Source organism: Colobus angolensis, unplaced genomic scaffold, assembly GCF_000951035.1.
Source record: "Colobus angolensis palliatus isolate OR3802 unplaced genomic scaffold, Cang.pa_1.0 Scaffold140, whole genome shotgun sequence".
In the NCBI taxonomy this organism is placed as follows: domain Eukaryota; kingdom Metazoa; phylum Chordata; class Mammalia; order Primates; family Cercopithecidae; genus Colobus; species Colobus angolensis.
The window spans coordinates 7,517,665-7,535,324 of record NW_012114489.1 but is presented as its reverse complement, the minus strand read 5'-3'; the positions used below and the strand labels follow the sequence as shown (position 1 = coordinate 7,535,324).

The 17,660-nt window shown below is 37.3% G+C and overlaps 1 protein-coding gene across 1 annotated transcript in view; it reads right to left on the bottom strand.

Moving 5' to 3' along the window:
* Window positions 1–17,660, bottom strand: part of IL1RAPL1 (interleukin 1 receptor accessory protein-like 1) — a 1,423,595-nt gene that overhangs the window by 584,529 nt on the left and 821,406 nt on the right. Inside the window, exon 4 of the mRNA XM_011935152.1 lies at window positions 1,978–2,164. Within this exon, the coding sequence (XP_011790542.1) occupies window positions 1,978–2,164 (187 nt within the window). The remainder of the gene's footprint in view (window positions 1–1,977; window positions 2,165–17,660) is intronic.

Genomic DNA, 17,660 nt, shown 5'->3' with positions numbered 1-17,660 from the left:
TGTTTTTGCCAAAACAGAAGTCAATTTCCTCTAGCCAGATTTGAAATCAATGGAATGAGGATAAAATAGCTTTAAAACATTTGACACTCTTCAGGGGTAATATTATTTCTAAAAAGTTGTATTGCCAAATCAAATTTTTACAGAACATTATTTTATGTGGCTCAATGCCTTTGGGTAATTGGGGGCAATTTTCCAGTTATTTCAGACCAAAATATACATTGCATATGCCATATTAGTTGTATGACTTGTTGTGATTGCATAAATTTTCCACTGAATGTGTGACATCTATATTTAGCCAGACTAATTGTTTTATACTATTCTACTATAGAAGTAGCCCTTAAATCTCTGCTATTTAGACTATAGGGGCTAATCTTTGACTATGGAAAGATAATCTGAAATTTTATGACTTTTAAATACCACATATACTGCATCCCCACCCACCACTTCACTAGTCTGCATAGCTTAAGGTCAAAATTACTGTGGCAATATTGGCAATATGACTAAAGGACTAGCCACTTTTTAAATTGTGTGTGTAGTCTCTCATCTTTCAGCAAATTTTAAGATGCTCTTTACAAAAGGTGAGAAAGGACACACAACTCTTAAACTTATTAGTGAACAACAAAGAAACTGCATATTTAGAAGCTGATGTCACATATGATTACTAAGGAAAAAAAGGGTTTATTTGGAGACTTTGGGTCAAACTCCCCTAATACCACTCCCCCTTGAAGCAATCATCAGGGCTTGCCTCAGAATATGCCTGTGGAAATCAGGCAAACCACAGGGTGGTTTGAGATGTGAGGGTGGTTAAGGATGAAAAATACTCCAACAATTAAAAAAAGAGAAAAAGAAAATTCATTCCATAGTAACAGAAACCAGCGGGACTAATATTTCAGTTCCGTTTAACTTAGTCTAGGACTGAAAATCAAGCAAGGGACAAGTATAAAACAGTTCCCTTGATGTTCTGAACCCACAATTTCACATGATCAAGAATCAAAAGTAAGTCTTACTTAGGAAAGAGCATTGCTGTTTTGGAAAAATCTTTTTTAAAATTGTTAAAGGTTTGCTTCTTGTTTTATTTCTAACAGTTTTTGAATTCATCTTCAGTCTGTCATGAAGGCTCACATTCTGTGTACTGACATTTGTGGATCAAGTTACAAAGAGGCCCAGCTTCTAAAGTCCTACTTACAGTGAGTCGGACAAAGCAAATGTTACATAAGGATTCTTTAAACTATGGATAAAATATTCTGCAGGAATGTTCATAGCATCCATACTTTATTTTCTGAGTACATTCAATAACAAAAAGTTCTTTTATGGTACAAATAAGCTTAAAATTATGTTCAAATCTGGAGTATCAGTAAACATCAATGATGGTGACAGGAAACTCAGAGGTTCAATTATTCTGTTTAAGTTTAAAGTTTCATCTGGTTTTAGAAGAAAGTTATTTTAATATTATATTTCTGGTGTCATAAAATTTCCTCAGATGTTATTTCTTTAAAATGTTTATGTTTATACATGAAAAAGATTAGAATATGGACAAAATTATGTCCATTAAACAGAATATTCCATGAAAAACTAGTATATGATTTTATCCTGGAAAAAAAAAATCAAACATTTTCCTTTTGTTTGGGGACGTTTTGAATTACTAATGTGAAGAACCCTGAAAAGAAGGTTCAAGGTAATTTAGTTCCTGAAATTATCAACCCAGACCATAATAGACTTGAAAATATTGTCCATGTAAATAAAATATAAACATAAACAGAACAGCTTATTACAGTGGATTATCAATACAAATATTGACTAGAATTTACTAAAGCCATTGGTTAAAAAACACTTAATGACCAGTACAACTTGCTGTATTATTCTAGGAAGGCAAAGCTAAACTATATCATGCCCATCTAAGTTTTCTATCCAATTTGCCCCAGAATATAAGGCACAATTAATTTGTTAAGAGGAAATAGAACCACCCGCAGTCCATACCTTGTACCAAAGGATTTCAGGTTCTCTGGTTGGCAGTAGAAAATCTTCTATGTCACGGCACGAAATTTCCTTGCTTTTGCTAAGTTCAGCTTTTTCAAAATACTTCATCTTGGAATTATAGCAGAGTCCAGTGTCATTTTCACCAACTGTTAGTGAGATGGATACTTTCATACAGTAAGTGGAGTTTCTGTAACAAAGCAGAATAAATATGGTGACCTGGTGTGAACAAAAAGCAACTGCTGCCAAGGCAGTGTATTCAATTCACTTAAAAGAGAAGCAAAAACTTCATTGTTTAACTAATTTTATGGTATCTTGACTTATTCCACAGGGTTCTCTCTTGCTACCCAACTAAACAATACTTGGTCTTGTGAAGGTTACATGTATATTTGTTTTTATTTGCCAGAGAAAAAGTTTTGTTTTACATTCAGGTTCAGTTTTAAAATGTTTAATAGATATTTTGTACCTAGAAAAAAAAAATAAAGGAAGATTTAGGTCAAGAATAAAGTCAAGCCTGGGCTTATGCTAAAATTAACAAATTCAATAGAAGTAGAAAACTATAACTGGCCTATTAATCACAGCAAGGTACAGGAATAATGCTGCATACTCTTACAATATTGGTTGCCATGCTAAGAAGAGTAGTTACTGAGTCTGGGCAGAACACATTCTTGGATAAAAGTATTGCAAAGTTACTATCTTTATTGACACATATCTATTTGGGTTGGGACCTGGAGTCCGGGTTGTCAGAGCAAAGCATTCTACTGTGTTACATAAGAACAACCCCATCCTGATAGACAGATTCTACAGAATCCAGTCGTTAAATAAGCAACTCTTTTTTTCTTCCTGGCACATAAATCGAGTTTATAACTTGGAATAAGTGAGGCTATAAACTTTTTGGAAGGGTTGGGACCAAATGAAATTTTTTCAGTAAATTGCACTACTTCTACTTGTTTTTTAAGTCTCAGGGCATTCAATGAACACTGATAATGTATCAGGCATGGTGTTGACTAATGAGAAGAAAGAGAGGAATAAAATATTGAATTCAAAGTTTGCTTTAGAACTTCCCATTTGGTAAATAAGTGCCCAACTGCTTATTCATGTACTTGGCCATCAAATTCCTGTATGTGAGTCTCACTGCTTACCATCTCTACAACACTGGGCAATTTATTTAACTCCTTTGAGTCTCAGGTGGGGTGGAGAGACAGCACCTGTCTGAGCATTAAAAAGGATACTGGATAGAAATCTGCTTGGCCTGTCATAGGTGCTCAGTGATACTAGTTCCTCTTTGCATCATGCACAACATCTCCTAAGTCCTCCTCCTTATTCAGTTAACACTTTGACATTTAAGTAGCTCCCTTATTTAGATTATTGCTTTTGTTTAATGCTAATATGACACAGTGAGAATGTCCAGAAGATAGGTAGGCTATTAGGCTTTATATCTGGTAACAAAGAATATTTCCACAAAATTGGATGGTTCTTTACTGAATGTAGACATCTCTAGCTTCCTATACTACCTAGTCTACAAGTAGATGTAAGATACTTAATAGGTGAAATAATTAGCCATTAAACAAAGTTAGTCAGAAGTTTGAAAAAAGTCCTGAGCATGTGTGTTTCAGGAATTTTGCTAGAAGAAGGCATATTCCCTGTCCTGAGGCCCTCACAGTCCAGGGAAAGAGACAAGCAAATAAACAGCTGAAATTCAATATGATAATTTCTATGAAGAGTTATGAACTACCACAGTGGTATCAAAGAAAGAAACAAGAAGGCTCCATAAATGATGATATTTGAACTATCTTAGAGACTGAATAAGACTTTTGCAATTTTAAGAAGGGTTATCTGAGGTAACGGTTTGCACAAAGCCTGGAAGGATAAAACAACGTGCTGTATTTAAGTAATTGCAAATAATGTGGAGTGACTGGAGTATAAAGGACTTGAGACTGGATAGATGCACAGAAGCAAGACTGAAAGTCACATAAGCCACTTAAAAGAGTTTAAACTTTATGCTGAGGAATGATGAACTTTGGATCTTGGAAAGGATTTTCTGATTGTAATGAGAAAAATGGGTTTGACTGTAAGGAAGAATAAATGCAATGAGACAAATTAGAAAGCAACTGCATTCATTCAGAAACAAATGGCAGCCTCAGTGAAAGCAACACATATTGGGACACAAAAGAGGGATTGCGTTCAAAATATATTTAAGACACTGAATCAATATAACAGTGAGGAAGCAAAGGAAAGAGAGAGGCATCCAAGATGATCAAGAGTTTTTCTCAGTTGAGTATATGAAAGGTAGAATCAACCTTTCAGCCTAGAAAACACTGAAAAAGAAACAGCTTTGAGAGAAAAGAGTGTGTTAAATTTTAGCTTGAGCTTCACACCCAAGTGAAAAAGATACCCTCTTTGGGTTTGCCAGCAATACTGCTCATGCATTATTTATTAATTTTACTCCAGCACTGACTGGAGCATGCTCCTTCCAGGCTCATTATAAGATCATTTTTTCAGAAAAAAAAATTATCTAAATTAACCTATTAACTGTTTTAGGGCACATTCAAATGTGCCTTAAGAAGATACTTAGGTTTTGGAATAATACAGATTTGTAGAACACAGAATTTAAAAAAACAAAAAAACAAAAAAAAAACCCAGAAAAGCCTTTTAAAGAAGTAAATCTGTGCATTATAATTTTGAAACTTCCACGTAAATCGTTTAGACACAAGAGTCTTAGATTTCTCTTCTCCTCAAACTATTGATTACTTTTGTTTGCCTGTTGTACTGTATCTCTTTGTGTGGAATACCAGACATTCATACACACAGAGAGAGGGAGAGAGAGGCAGGGTCAAGTGAAGAGCAAGACTCCAAAGTCCAACCTCATGGGTTCAATCTCCATCACTCATTCAAGCTCTATCACTCATTATTTTTGAAAACTAGGGAAAGTTACTTGGCCCATTTGGCTTCCATTTCCTTATTAGGATAAGGTGAAAGTAATACCAATGACTCCATAAGGCTGCTGTGGAAAACGAATACAATAAAACCCATAAAGAACTTAGAACATTGCCTGTCTTCCAGTGAACACTCAGTAAGTGTTAGATCTTATTATCAGCACCGCCTCCTTCATTCCCAGTTTCTTTATATTTCCATTTTGCAGTACAGTCACACAGTGTTTGTTTAACAAATTAGAACATAGTACCATGATGAGGCCTTCAGTTCTTTGGTGTCTAATTAGTGTGAAGCTTAAAAGTCCAGATAAGTCCTCATACTTTTCATTTGAAATATATGAGTGGGTTGAATGACTAAAGTTGAAGTAAATATGGACTCCCCACCACAGCCATCACCTCTTTCTCTTCTTTAAATACAAATGTCCCCTAATCTTCAGAAAGTGGCTCCAGATGAGCATCACTTAGGTATTCTTATTTTCCTAACTTTTATTCTTCAGCTCTGTGAGATGAGTGCTGATTTACAACTGTCTGGTAATGTCTGGAACTCCAGACTCTCCAGGATGGCACTATTTTCAAATTACTTTCGATGTTTAATACTTGTTTACTGTTTCTGTTCATCAGGAGGTGATTTAAAAAGCTAAAAATAAAGTAGTATCCAACGAATGCTACAGTCCCATTTACTGAGACGAGCTAACAGGAAACAAGCAACTTGTGACACATTAATAAACATATGATACCCCTGAGAGGAATTTACACACTCTCAAAGCAAAGAGTGCATTCCGCCATCATCAGACTTGCGACATGACTGCTATGGTTCTCTGCTGTCAGGGAAATAACGTGGAATGGGGTAAATGGGGTAAAGAGAATGCTCCTAAAGGACTTATGGTAAAACCATTAGCACATATTTCCTCAGCTTTTACTGTTTATAACAGATGGGCTGTAGTCTAGGCAAAAACTTAAGTCATGATTGCTGGTTTCAATGTTTATAAAATGACTGGAGAGACAGGACATGCATGCAGGCAGAGAAAACAGAGTTATTTACAATTGAGAGTCAATATCCCACTATCCTTTCTAGAGAAGAAAGAATATTAGTATAGACTTTTAAATAAATATCTAGTTGTCTCTGGCAAGGGTGATCCTGAGGTCCACACCAGGTACACACACAACATATTGTAGAAACAACTAAGATGAAGTTACTTATTTCAATGTCTTAACGTTACAGCAAAGGGATCCAAGGCTGAAAGAAGTCAATGAATTTCTCGAATTCTATTATCTAATTAGTGGTAGAAATGGGGTTAGAACTCACATCTCCTAACTTCTAATTCACTGGTCTCTTCTATATGCTAGGGGAGGTAATCGGTGCTGGGTTAGCATACATAGACTCTATATACCTATGGATGATCATAGATATATAGATATATACATACCATTGTTTAAGATAAAAGAAAGTTACCTACCCTTAACCCTTGGTTTTACTTTATTTTACACTCTAAAATAAATGTCTTCTGGACATTAAGGGCTTACATTTTCAAATTTTCTTCAGGACTTTAATGACACAAGTTTTCAAAAAAATCCATGATCTAACTTCATTTTTTTGAAAATTTAGGTCCTTAAAGTCCCCAAAATCTGATAAGTGACATAAGGGAGCAAATGACCTTGAAATAAGGTTTCTTCATATTTTTCTACTATATAAAAGCTATCTGTATGTGTGTGTGTGTATATATACTATATATATTTACTTCTGAAGCACTGGCTTTGAGTCCCGCCTTACAAAGAAGAAAAAAAAAAATCTGATTCAGTGGAAATATTGGGAATTCCCAAATATTTTTGAACACAATTAAGAAATCAATAGAAGACACAAGAATAAATTCAAAATAATTACTTCCATTCAGATTCCAGAAGTCAGTATAGCACCCTGAACTCCTCCACAGGTTTCTCAGTACTGTTGTACTTTGAAATAGAAGACAATTCAGAATTGATATGCATGGGAGCTATCAGACTTTTTTTGTTTTTTTGGAGATGGAATTTCGCTCTCGTTGCCCAGGCTGGAGTGCAGTGGTGCGATCTCAGCTCACTGAAACCTCCGCCTACTGGGTTCAAGCGATTTTCCAGCCTCAGTCTCCGGAGTAGCTGGGATTACAGGCACATGCTACCACTCCAGGATAATTTTTGTATTTTTTGTAGAGACAGGGTTTCACCATGTTGATCAGGCTGGTCTCAGACTCCTGATCTCAGCTGATCTACCTGCCTCAGCCTCCCAAAGTGCTGGGATTACAGGTGTGAGCCACTGTGCCTGGTCGCTATCAGAGATTTTAAAATTCATTTTTAAAAGGATGACTACATTGCATAACTATAGATCAAAATTTGGGTAGTGCAGGAAGAAGGTAAAAAAGGAAAACGTGTGGAAAGGGAAATTTTGCATATAACTGATTTACTGATAAAGGATATTAAAAACCGTGTTATGTGATAACCTTAGTATAGCACAGTTTTAATTATTCTGTAATCACACGCCCTACGCACGGTAATGTGTAGAGTTTGGTATCTCTCTCTTACTCTAGCAGAATTACCAGTGGCATGACTGTAAAATGTATCCTCTAACAGGATCACTAAACACATGACCTCTATATTCTGCTAATTCTCAAGTCCCTAAAGGATATACCATTTTTATAATGTTTGGCAATCTTTTCATACTTCATGAAGTAGTGTGTAAGAAAGCCAGGGATTTGATTAACGTTTTTAAAGGATTAAGTTGTTCTATGCCTCTGTGTTTTATATGGTCTACTCTAACATTCATTGGTCATTTTTCAAGTCATGATCTTTCCTTTTTGTAAGAATGAAGGCACATAACATTTTTCAAGTGTCATAAGCCTTTGGCACTGAAAAGCAGCACAGAGTGGCAGCAGATCTGAAGGTTCAGTTATCACAGACCTGAGCAGAAGTGAACTGTCTGGAAGGCAGCTTCTCAACCAGAAATTTGACCATCGTGTCTAATCATTAGTTGTAAACATAAAGTGTTAGGAATGAAAAACTGTCAAGGTTAGATTGTGGAAGGGGTATCTTAGAGCTTTTTAAACCTTAAATATACTTTGATAGTTTATCTCTAATCTTAAAGCATTCCATTTTTTTCCCCTTTTTTATTGTTCTGTCAGTCTTTATGGTAATGCCTGAAGCTATGCATGCGATCCTCTCTTATATCTTATCTTTCTTAAACACACTATGTTTGTAGCTACTGAGATTTGTTTGGATTAGTTTTTCTTTTCAGAAGAGCTTTGGAGGACCTATTGATTTAACCCTGGTTGAAATCAGCCCTTGGTGAAAAGATTAGAATGAGACCATCGAGCAGATGCTTAAAACGTAAAAACACCAGTTTACAGCCTTCTCATTTGAAATTCTTTTTTAAACATTTTGTTGAACTGGTAAATTGAACTCCACCTACAGTGTTTCGCTACCTGTAAATTCAAGATAATTGTCTTCTCTTTTTTGGTAAAAAGTGATCAATACAATTTTCCTATTTTTATTCTTCTAACCTATTATTCCTGGAATATTAGAGTTGAGAAGGCCTAGGCATATAAAATTCGAGTCCAGTATTTCTCTGTCTGAGTAATTCTTGGGCATGAACATTTTCAAACTTCACCTCTGTAGATTCCAAGAGTAAGGGAAAATATAAGAGGGAGAAGAAGTAAAAACCATGTCAGTGAGGGAAACTGAGGCCCAGGACATGGGTTCAAGATTACACAGATTACATATAATTTCTTCAGGGGCCTATGGTGGCTGATTTCTTCGATCTGTATCCGTTTCAACCTTTTTATTTTTTTGAGACGGACTCTTGCTCTGTAGCCCAGGCTAGAGTGCAGTGGTGCAAGCTTGGCTCACTGCTACTTCCACCTCCCCGGTTCAGGAGATTCTCCTGCCTCAGTCTCCTGAGTAGCTGGGACTACAGGCGCAAGCCACCACACCCAGCTAATTTTTTGTATTTTTAGTAGAGATGGGCTTTCACTGTGTTAGCCAGGCTGGTCTTGATCTCCTGACCTCGTGATCCGCCTGCCTCGGCCTCCCAAAGTGCTGGGGTTACAGGCGTGAGCCACTGCGCCTGGCCCCTGTTTTAACATTTTTATTTTCTACATAACAATCACAATTTTTTTTATTTTTATTTTTTTTTAAGATGGAGTCTTCCTTGAACTGTCGCCCAGGCTGGAGTGCAGTGGTGCAAGCTTGGCTCACTGCTACTTCCACCTCCCCGGTTCAGGAGATTCTCCTGCCTCAGCCTCCTGAGTAGCTAGGACTACAGGCACCCGCCACCATGCCCGGCTATTTTTTTTTTTTTTTTTTTTTTTTGTATTTTTAGTACAGACGGGGTTTCACCATGTTAGCCAGGATGGTCTCCATCTCCTGACTTCGTGATCCACCTGCCTCGGCCTCCCAAAATGCTGCGATCACAGGCATAAGCCACTGTGCCCGGCCCACAATCACAATTTTTAATTACAGTATCTATCCTCATTTTGCTACATCCACTATTAATATGTATGCTTCTCATAATATGTAAAATATGGAAGTAAGCTGTATGCTGTTTGAATTCTTAGAGGCACATTTTTTTTTTAACTGAGGTAAAATTCATGCAACATAAAATGAACCATTAACTATTTTGAAGTTTAAAATTAAGTGGCATTTAATACATTGATAATGTTTTGAAACGCTCACCTCTATCTAGTTCTAAAACTAGAAAACCTAGTACCCATTAGCAATTACTCTTCTCTTTTCTCTCGCTACAATAACTGGAAACCACCCATCTGCTTTCTGTCTCTATGGATCTGCTTATTCTGGATATTTCATATAAATGTCATCATATAAATGTAGCCTTTTGTGTCTGGCTTCTTTTACTTAGCATCATGTTTTCAAGGTTCATCCATGCTGTAGTATGCATCAGGACTTCATTCCTTTATTTGGCTGAACATTACCCCATTGTGTGATACACCAAATTCCATGTATCCAATCATAAGCTTATTGGACATTTGGGTTTGTTTTCACATTTTAGCTACTGTGAATAATGCTGCTATGAACATGCATGTACATGCATGTACAAATATTTAAGTCCCTGCTTTTAATTCTTTGGGGTATATATCTAGAATTTGAATTGCTGGGTCATATGGTTTAACTTTTTGAGGGACCAGGAATATTTCCTTTGTTAATCTCTTAAACTCTTTCTCCTTTTCCGAACATTTCAGTTTCTGTTGACACATGGATAGGAATTCAATAAAGGAATTTGTTCAGTGATGACCTGTTGAGGCTAAAGACTTCAAAGGTCTAATGATCTCCTTAGGTGCCTGGTACAGTACCAGGCATTTAGGAGGTACTCTCAATATATAATATATTAAATAAATAAATGAATGGACTATTATCTAATAGCTACAAAGTTCTGCTTTTTTTTTTTTTTTTGGCTTAACCTTTCTAAATAACTCCCACCTAAACCCAACCATACGAGTTTTTTGCCACCTTTCATTTTCTTGAGTTTTGAAATAACACATACTTCTTTTTCTTTCTTTGTTTTTCTTTTTTTTTTTTTTTTTCCAGACACAGTCTTGGTCTTTCGCCCAGGCTGGAGTGCAGTGGCATGATTTCGGCTCACTGCAACCTCCATCTCCTACGTTCAAGCGATTATCGTGCCTCAGCCACCCGAATAGCTGGGACTACAGGCGCCTGCCACCACGCCTGGCTAATTTTTGTATTTTTAGTAGAGGCAGGGTTTCACCATGTTGACTAGGCTGGTCTCAAACTCCTGACCTTAAATGATCTACCCACCTTGGCCTCCCGAAGTGCTGGGATTACAGACGTGAGCCACTGCGCCCAGCCATAAATAACACGTATTACTTGATAGCATATACAGCAGACAGATGTGTCTTCCATGAACACAAAAAATTAAAAGAGTTGTAAAGATACTCTGCACTGAATAGCTACATACAATCACCTGATGCTCTCCTTATTTCGTACTACACACAACAAGCCTTCTTCTAACCATAGTAGACATTCTTGATGTGAAAGACAAGGGATAGGGAAGATAAATGTGTGAGTCACATTTGGGTAAGTTGCACATCACTTTTTGTTCTCCAAGCTTTACAAAGGCAGCTTTTTCTAAGGTGTTCATAATATTTACCAAGACTCATGATCAGAGTTTCATATAAAAAGTGACATCTTTGAACTCAGAACATTTAGAAATGGGTCCATATTCTGAAGACACAGATAGAACAGAACAGACTATCTACATCTGGACAAACAAGATATTCTTCATCTATAAAAGGTCTAGAGAAAATGAAAATGCAAGCCAGAAGTGCTCCCTGAAGAAGAAAATCACAAGCACTTCCCTCAAATTACATGTTCACAGCACCTGCTTGATGCTCTAATTTGAAGGCACCACATGAGATTTTACCTGACTTTGTTCACTACTTCCTAATTTCATATTTTTCAACTCCTTCATCCCCTTTTCACCTCCTCTTCCCCTGTCATGGTTTGAGATAATTTCATTCTATGTATATGCAGCATGTCATCCCTTAAACTTCCAGTTCAAAAAGGATGTTGTTTGATAAGAACAAAATAAAACAAAAAGAAAGCACTAAGCCCACCAATGGCCTTGCAATGTAATATAAGACTAAATATATGATACCATTTATTAAAGAATTGAATACAATTCTCACTGACTGAGCATTTAAAATTCATTCACAGCTGGGCAGGGTGGTTCACGTCTCTAATCCCAGCAATTTGGGAGGCTCATGTGGGTAGATAGCTTGAGCCCAGGAGTTCAAGACCAGCCTGGGCAACATGGCAAAACTCCACCTCTACAAAAAAATAGAAAAATTAGCCAGACGTGGTGGTGGTGTGCCTGTAGTCCAAGATACTTGGGAGGCTGAGGTGGGAGGATCACCTGAGCCTTGGAGGCAGAGGTTGCAGTGAGCCAAGATCACACCACTGCACTCCAGCCTGGGTGACAGAGTGAGATCTTGTCTCAAAAAAGAAAAAAAAAAAAAATTCACTCAATCAGCACAACACATTTATTGAGCAATGGCTATATCCTGGCCTGGCCGGGGATAAAGCAGTGAATAAACAGGGTTCTTGATTTTATGGAGTTTATATCCTACTGAGAGGCAAATTAGGGAAGGAGGAAATATTGTATAGAAAGTTTTACCTTTCAATACCACCTCACACACACTGGGATGGGTATTATCAGAAAATAAAAAGTGTAGGCCAGGCACGGTGGCTCACGCCTATAATCCCAGCACTCTGGGAGGCCATGGCAGGTGGATCACGAGGTCAGGAGTTCAAGATCAGCCTGGCCAAGATGGTGAAACCCCGTCTCTACTGAAAACACAAAAATTAACCAAGCCTGGTTGTGGGCGCCTGTAATCCCAGCTACTCAGGAGGCTGAGGCAAAGAATTACTTGAACCTGGGAGGCGGAAGTTGCAGTGAGCCAATATTGTGCCACTGCACTCCAGCCTGGACAACAGAGTGAGATTCTGTCTCAAAAAATAATTTAAAAAAATTTTTTTTTAAAAAAGTGTGTTGGGGGTGGACAATAAGTATTGGCAAGGAGTGGAGAAATTAGAACCCTTGTGTATTACTGGTAGAATGTAAACTCGTGCAGCCACTGTAGAAAACAGGTTTGCAGTTCCTCAAAATGTTAAATATAGAATATCCAACAATACCTCTCCTAGGTATACACACAAAATAACTGAAAAAAAAATTTCTACACCAATATTCGTAGCACCATTACTCGCAATAGCCAAAAGGTGGAAACAATTCAAATGTCCATCAACAAATGAAAAGATTAAAAAGTGTGGTGTATATATATATATATAATAGAAATGTTATTCAGCCTTAAAAAGCAATGACATTCTGATACATGATACAACATGGATGAAACCTGAGAATATTAGGCTAAGTGAAATCTGTCAGTCACAAAAGGATAAATATTGTATGATTAAACTTATCTGAGGTTCCTAGGATAAGTAAATTCATAGAAACACAAAGTAGAGTAGAGGTTACCAGGAGCTGGTGGGAGGAAGGAATGGGAAGTTAGTGTTTCATGGGTAAAGAATTTCTTTTTCTTTTTCTTTTTTTCTTTTTTTGAGACGGAGTCTCGCTCTGTCGCCCAGGCTGGAGTGCAAATGGCAAGATCTTGGCTCGCCGCAACCTCCGCCTCCCGGGTTCAAGCGATTCTCCTGCCTCAGCCTTCCGAGTAGCTGGGATTACATGTGCCTGCCACCACGCCCGGCTAATTTTGTACTTTTTTTTTTTTTTTTTTTGAGACGGAGTCTCGCTCTGTCGCCCAGGCTGGAGTGCAAATGGCAAGATCTTGGCTCGCCGCAACCTCCGCCTCCCGGGTTCAAGCGATTCTCCTGCCTCAGCCTTCCGAGTAGCTGGGATTACATGTGCCTGCCACCACGCCCGGCTAATTTTGTACTTTTTTTTTTTTTTTTTTTGAGACGGAGTCTCGCTCTGTCGCCCGGGCTGGAGTGTGGTGGCGCGATCTCGGCTCACTGCAAGCTCCGCCTCCCGGGTTCACGCCATTCTCCTGCCTCAGCCTCCCGAGTAGCTGGGACTACATGTGCCTGCCACCTCGCCCGGCTAGTTTTTTTGTATTTTCAGTAGAGACGGGGTTTCACCGTGTTAGCCAGGATGGTCTCGATCTCCTGACCTCGTGATCCGCCCGTCTCGGCCTCCCAAAGTGCTGGGATTACAGGCGTGAGCCACCGCACCCATGGGTAAAGAATTTCTATGTTGGATGATGGAAAATTTTGGAAATAGATAGTGGTGATGGTTGCACAACATTCTGAATGTAATCATTGCCACTAGTTTTATAATTACAAATGATTCAGATGATCAATTGTGTGGTATTTTACTACAACTTAAAAAAATTACAATGGTATACTTTAAATGGGCGAAATATAACGATATATGAATTATATTTCATTTAAGCCATCATTTCAAAAAGATTTAAAGCATTATCTCATTTCATTGCCCTCTATGTAATCTCATTTAACCCTCTCACTCCAAATTCCATTTCTATGTTGTGTCTCCTTTATTTGTATCTCCAGCTCTGAACTCTAGATTTATATATTCAAATATCTATTTGTTATGCCTTTTTGAAATCTTAAAAAGTTACTTCATTTATTTGTGACATATACTACACCATCCACCCAATTGCTGAAGCAAAATAGCTGAACGTCCTTTGAAACATCACGGGCTTACCCCAATGGAACTAGCGGGAGTTGAATGAGGGAGTTCCATAAACTCAATAGTTAAGATAGATAATATTTCAATGCAACATTTAACATTTAAATTAATGCAAAAATAATCCACAAGAACAATACATCTCATTTTTTTTATACACTCAGTTTTATATTTATAGTTATCCTCTCAGTTATTACTAACTGGTCTTTTCTTTGCCTTCTTTCTTTATATTGGTATATATTTTCTCCTCCGTAACATTGTAAGAGTCTTGCATGAGGAGGTCTTATCTGCCTTAACACTTTATCCCATACGTAGTTTTTCTCAGTTTCCCAGTTTCTCCTCACAAATGGCGCTGGTGATGCATTTTTACAAGAGGGGATCTATCCTTTCAGTTTCTGGGTTCTGGTAACACCACTTCTTTCTTCTCTTTGTCCCTTCACATATAGGGGTGCTAGTGGTTTCCTAATGTCGCTAACCTCTGGGTCATTTCAGCTCTTCTAGCATATTGATATCCCGTTTCCCACGTTACATTTCTTCTACTGAACTATCTGGAATGAATTTGCTTTAACTGACTAGGTCCTGGCCAATACAGTAGCTTAGGGAACAAATAGTCTAAGTGTTTAATCCACATTATATCTAAATTCCTAGAGGTCTCCCATGACGTAAAAGAAAAAGATAAATTATATAGTTGTACATTTGCAAATATTACAAATAACACTGCTCAAACATGGTAAATGTAATAAGTTAAGGTACTTTTCCAGCTTCCTTTCTATGATCAAAGCCTCTTATTTATGTCTCTAAAACCAAAAACAGGAAAAAAGGAAAAAGCGGAATTAAACTGTGAATTAATAGAATTTAAAAGCAGAGTTAGGTTTTTGGGGGAGGTAACTTTTTTATTCTATACGATTTAGACACATTTCACAGTTGGTTTCCTTTCCATTCCTTTATATACAATTTTAATATCAGTTCAAGTCCATGCAATTTTCAGATATTTCTTGCTAGAATGGAAAGCCATTAATCTGAATTACCTATTATTCATTAAAATAACGAATGGTTTGAATACCAGCAACCTAATAACTTTACTCGGCAATAACCGGTCACTTTTGGAAAAAGAAAATGGCCTAATGACTTGTATTTTTTTGTAAACATGCTCAGAATATGACATTATATTAAGGATTCACGCCAACAGAGACAATACAGAAATAAAACACTTTACATTTCAGTTGTCAGAATGTAATACCATAGAGTTACGTTAGAGGTATGATTAAAAGTGTTAGAAGTAAAACACAAGTGGGTCCAATCTTTATCCAAATGTGACAATAAATATAACAAGGGGATATTTTCACAGGGAGAGGAATTTATTTGCAAGTTGTGTGACTATGAACAAGTAACATCTTCCTTGAACTTCAGCACCAGATCATAGAACTCTAAGGATACTTAATCTCATAGAGTTATTGTGAGAAGTAAATAGCATCCTGGTGTGAATGTATTTTGTAATGGACAAACTGCTACACAACAGGTATTATTCCTGTTACTGTTATTTGCAGGAATGGATTAGCCACTCAGATTATGGTCAACTTCACTACATTTCTTGAATCTTCTCAGGCTCAATGTTGTTGCACATACCCTTCATTATTCAAAATATATCAGCACTGGCTAAATATGAAATTTATATCAAGGTCACCACTTTTTAGAAAGCTTAATCTGCTTTTCAGCAGCACCTCATAAAAGAGATAAATCACATAACTTTTCCTATTTAATCTCCTTATCCTACTGCGAATGCAGCTCTCTTCCTTTTTCTGTTCTCCAGATCCAACTTTTTCATTTTTATAGAAAGATTCAGTATGAATAGAACACCCTTTCTGTGAGTGAAGTCTCATACATTTGAAATTCAGTTAATCTTGTCTCATAGTATTGCCTGAAAGAGCTGGAGTTGACAGAGGCATCAAGTGGAAGGCATTCCTAGATGCAGCAGTACAGAGATAAATACATAAATACATGAATGAATGAATGAATGAATGAATGAATGAATAAATAAATAAATAAATAAAGCAGCAATGAGGGCTTATCTGTTATTACCTCTGCTCTTTTTTCTGAGTTTCAGATGGATGAAACACCAAGAGGATTCTAGAACTAGATAGCTAAATATCTGTGGATGTCAACAACTGTGTACATGGAACAGACATTTTGAAATTCACTATTTTTAGAAATATGGGTCATATGAAAAACACTGATTGCCTAGCCGTAGGGGAAGTGGAATAATGACACTGGAGGTTTTGCAACAGTCAGCTGTCAAAACTCCTTTTCTGTCAATACTATAAGATTATTTCTCATGTTCTTCCCATAGGAAACAAGCGTAACAAAGAATTGAAATGGCTTTACTGTGTCCATGATTTTCAGTGAAAATATCTGCCTCTTCCTTAAAAGTACATTATGATAATAGCAAGAAAATAGAGAACATGTATGTATTATTGCCGTTTTACCCAATTATATTCAGTCTTATCTGAATGTCAAGTTTTCCGAAATTATTCATCACATGCATGTGAAGAATATCTCAATGATTAACTAGACATCATTTCCTTCAGTGCTTTCCTAAAGCTCCAATTTATGCAACAGCATTGTAATCATGCCCACTCTCAAAACCCTTCTGTTCACTAGTCTATTAAATACAACTGTAACTGACTACCTTGGTGGCTAATTTACAAAAGCTATTACAATGTTTCTGGCTTTCTTTCACTAATATGGATTTATTTGGAATCAAAATTATATTAAGTATTGCTGTATAATTTGACTTTGTAGTTACTGATGTCATTATCTACCATTTATTATGTCTATAATGTACAAAGCACATAAGGTGAGTAAATATATGTATATTTTGTAACAGTCTTGCTCTGTCACCCAGGCCGGAGTGCAGTGGCACAATCATGGTCACCGCAGCCTCGACCTTCCTGGTTCAAGTGATCCTCCTGTCTCAGTCTCCTGAGTAGTTGGGACTGCAGGAATGTGCCACCACATCTGGATAAGTTTTTTTATTTTCTGTGGAGGCGGTGTCTCTCCATGTGACCCAAACTGTTATTGAACTCCTGGGCTCAAGAGATCCTCCTGCCTCAGTGTCCCGAGTAGCTGGGACTACAGGTGCATGCCAGCATGTCCAGCTAATTTTTTTAAAATTTTATTTTTTGTAGAGATGAGGTCTCCCTCTGTTGCTCAGGCTGGTCTCTAATTCCAGGGATCCAGCAATCCTCCCACCTCGACCTCCCAAAGTGCTGGGGTTATAGGGATGTGCTACCTCACCTAGCCAACTCATTAATTTGAATAGTGGCTTTGGGTATGTTACTTTTTCATTTATCACATAAAAATCTCCATGAAAGCTTATGTCATTTCCAAAAATTTCAAAATTACATTATTGATGACATCATTATTTATTTTTTTATTTTATTTTATTTTTTTTTGTTGAGACGGAGTCTCGCTCTGTCGCCCAGGCTGGAGTGCAGTGGCCAGATCTCAGCTCACTGCAAGCTCCGCCTCCCGGG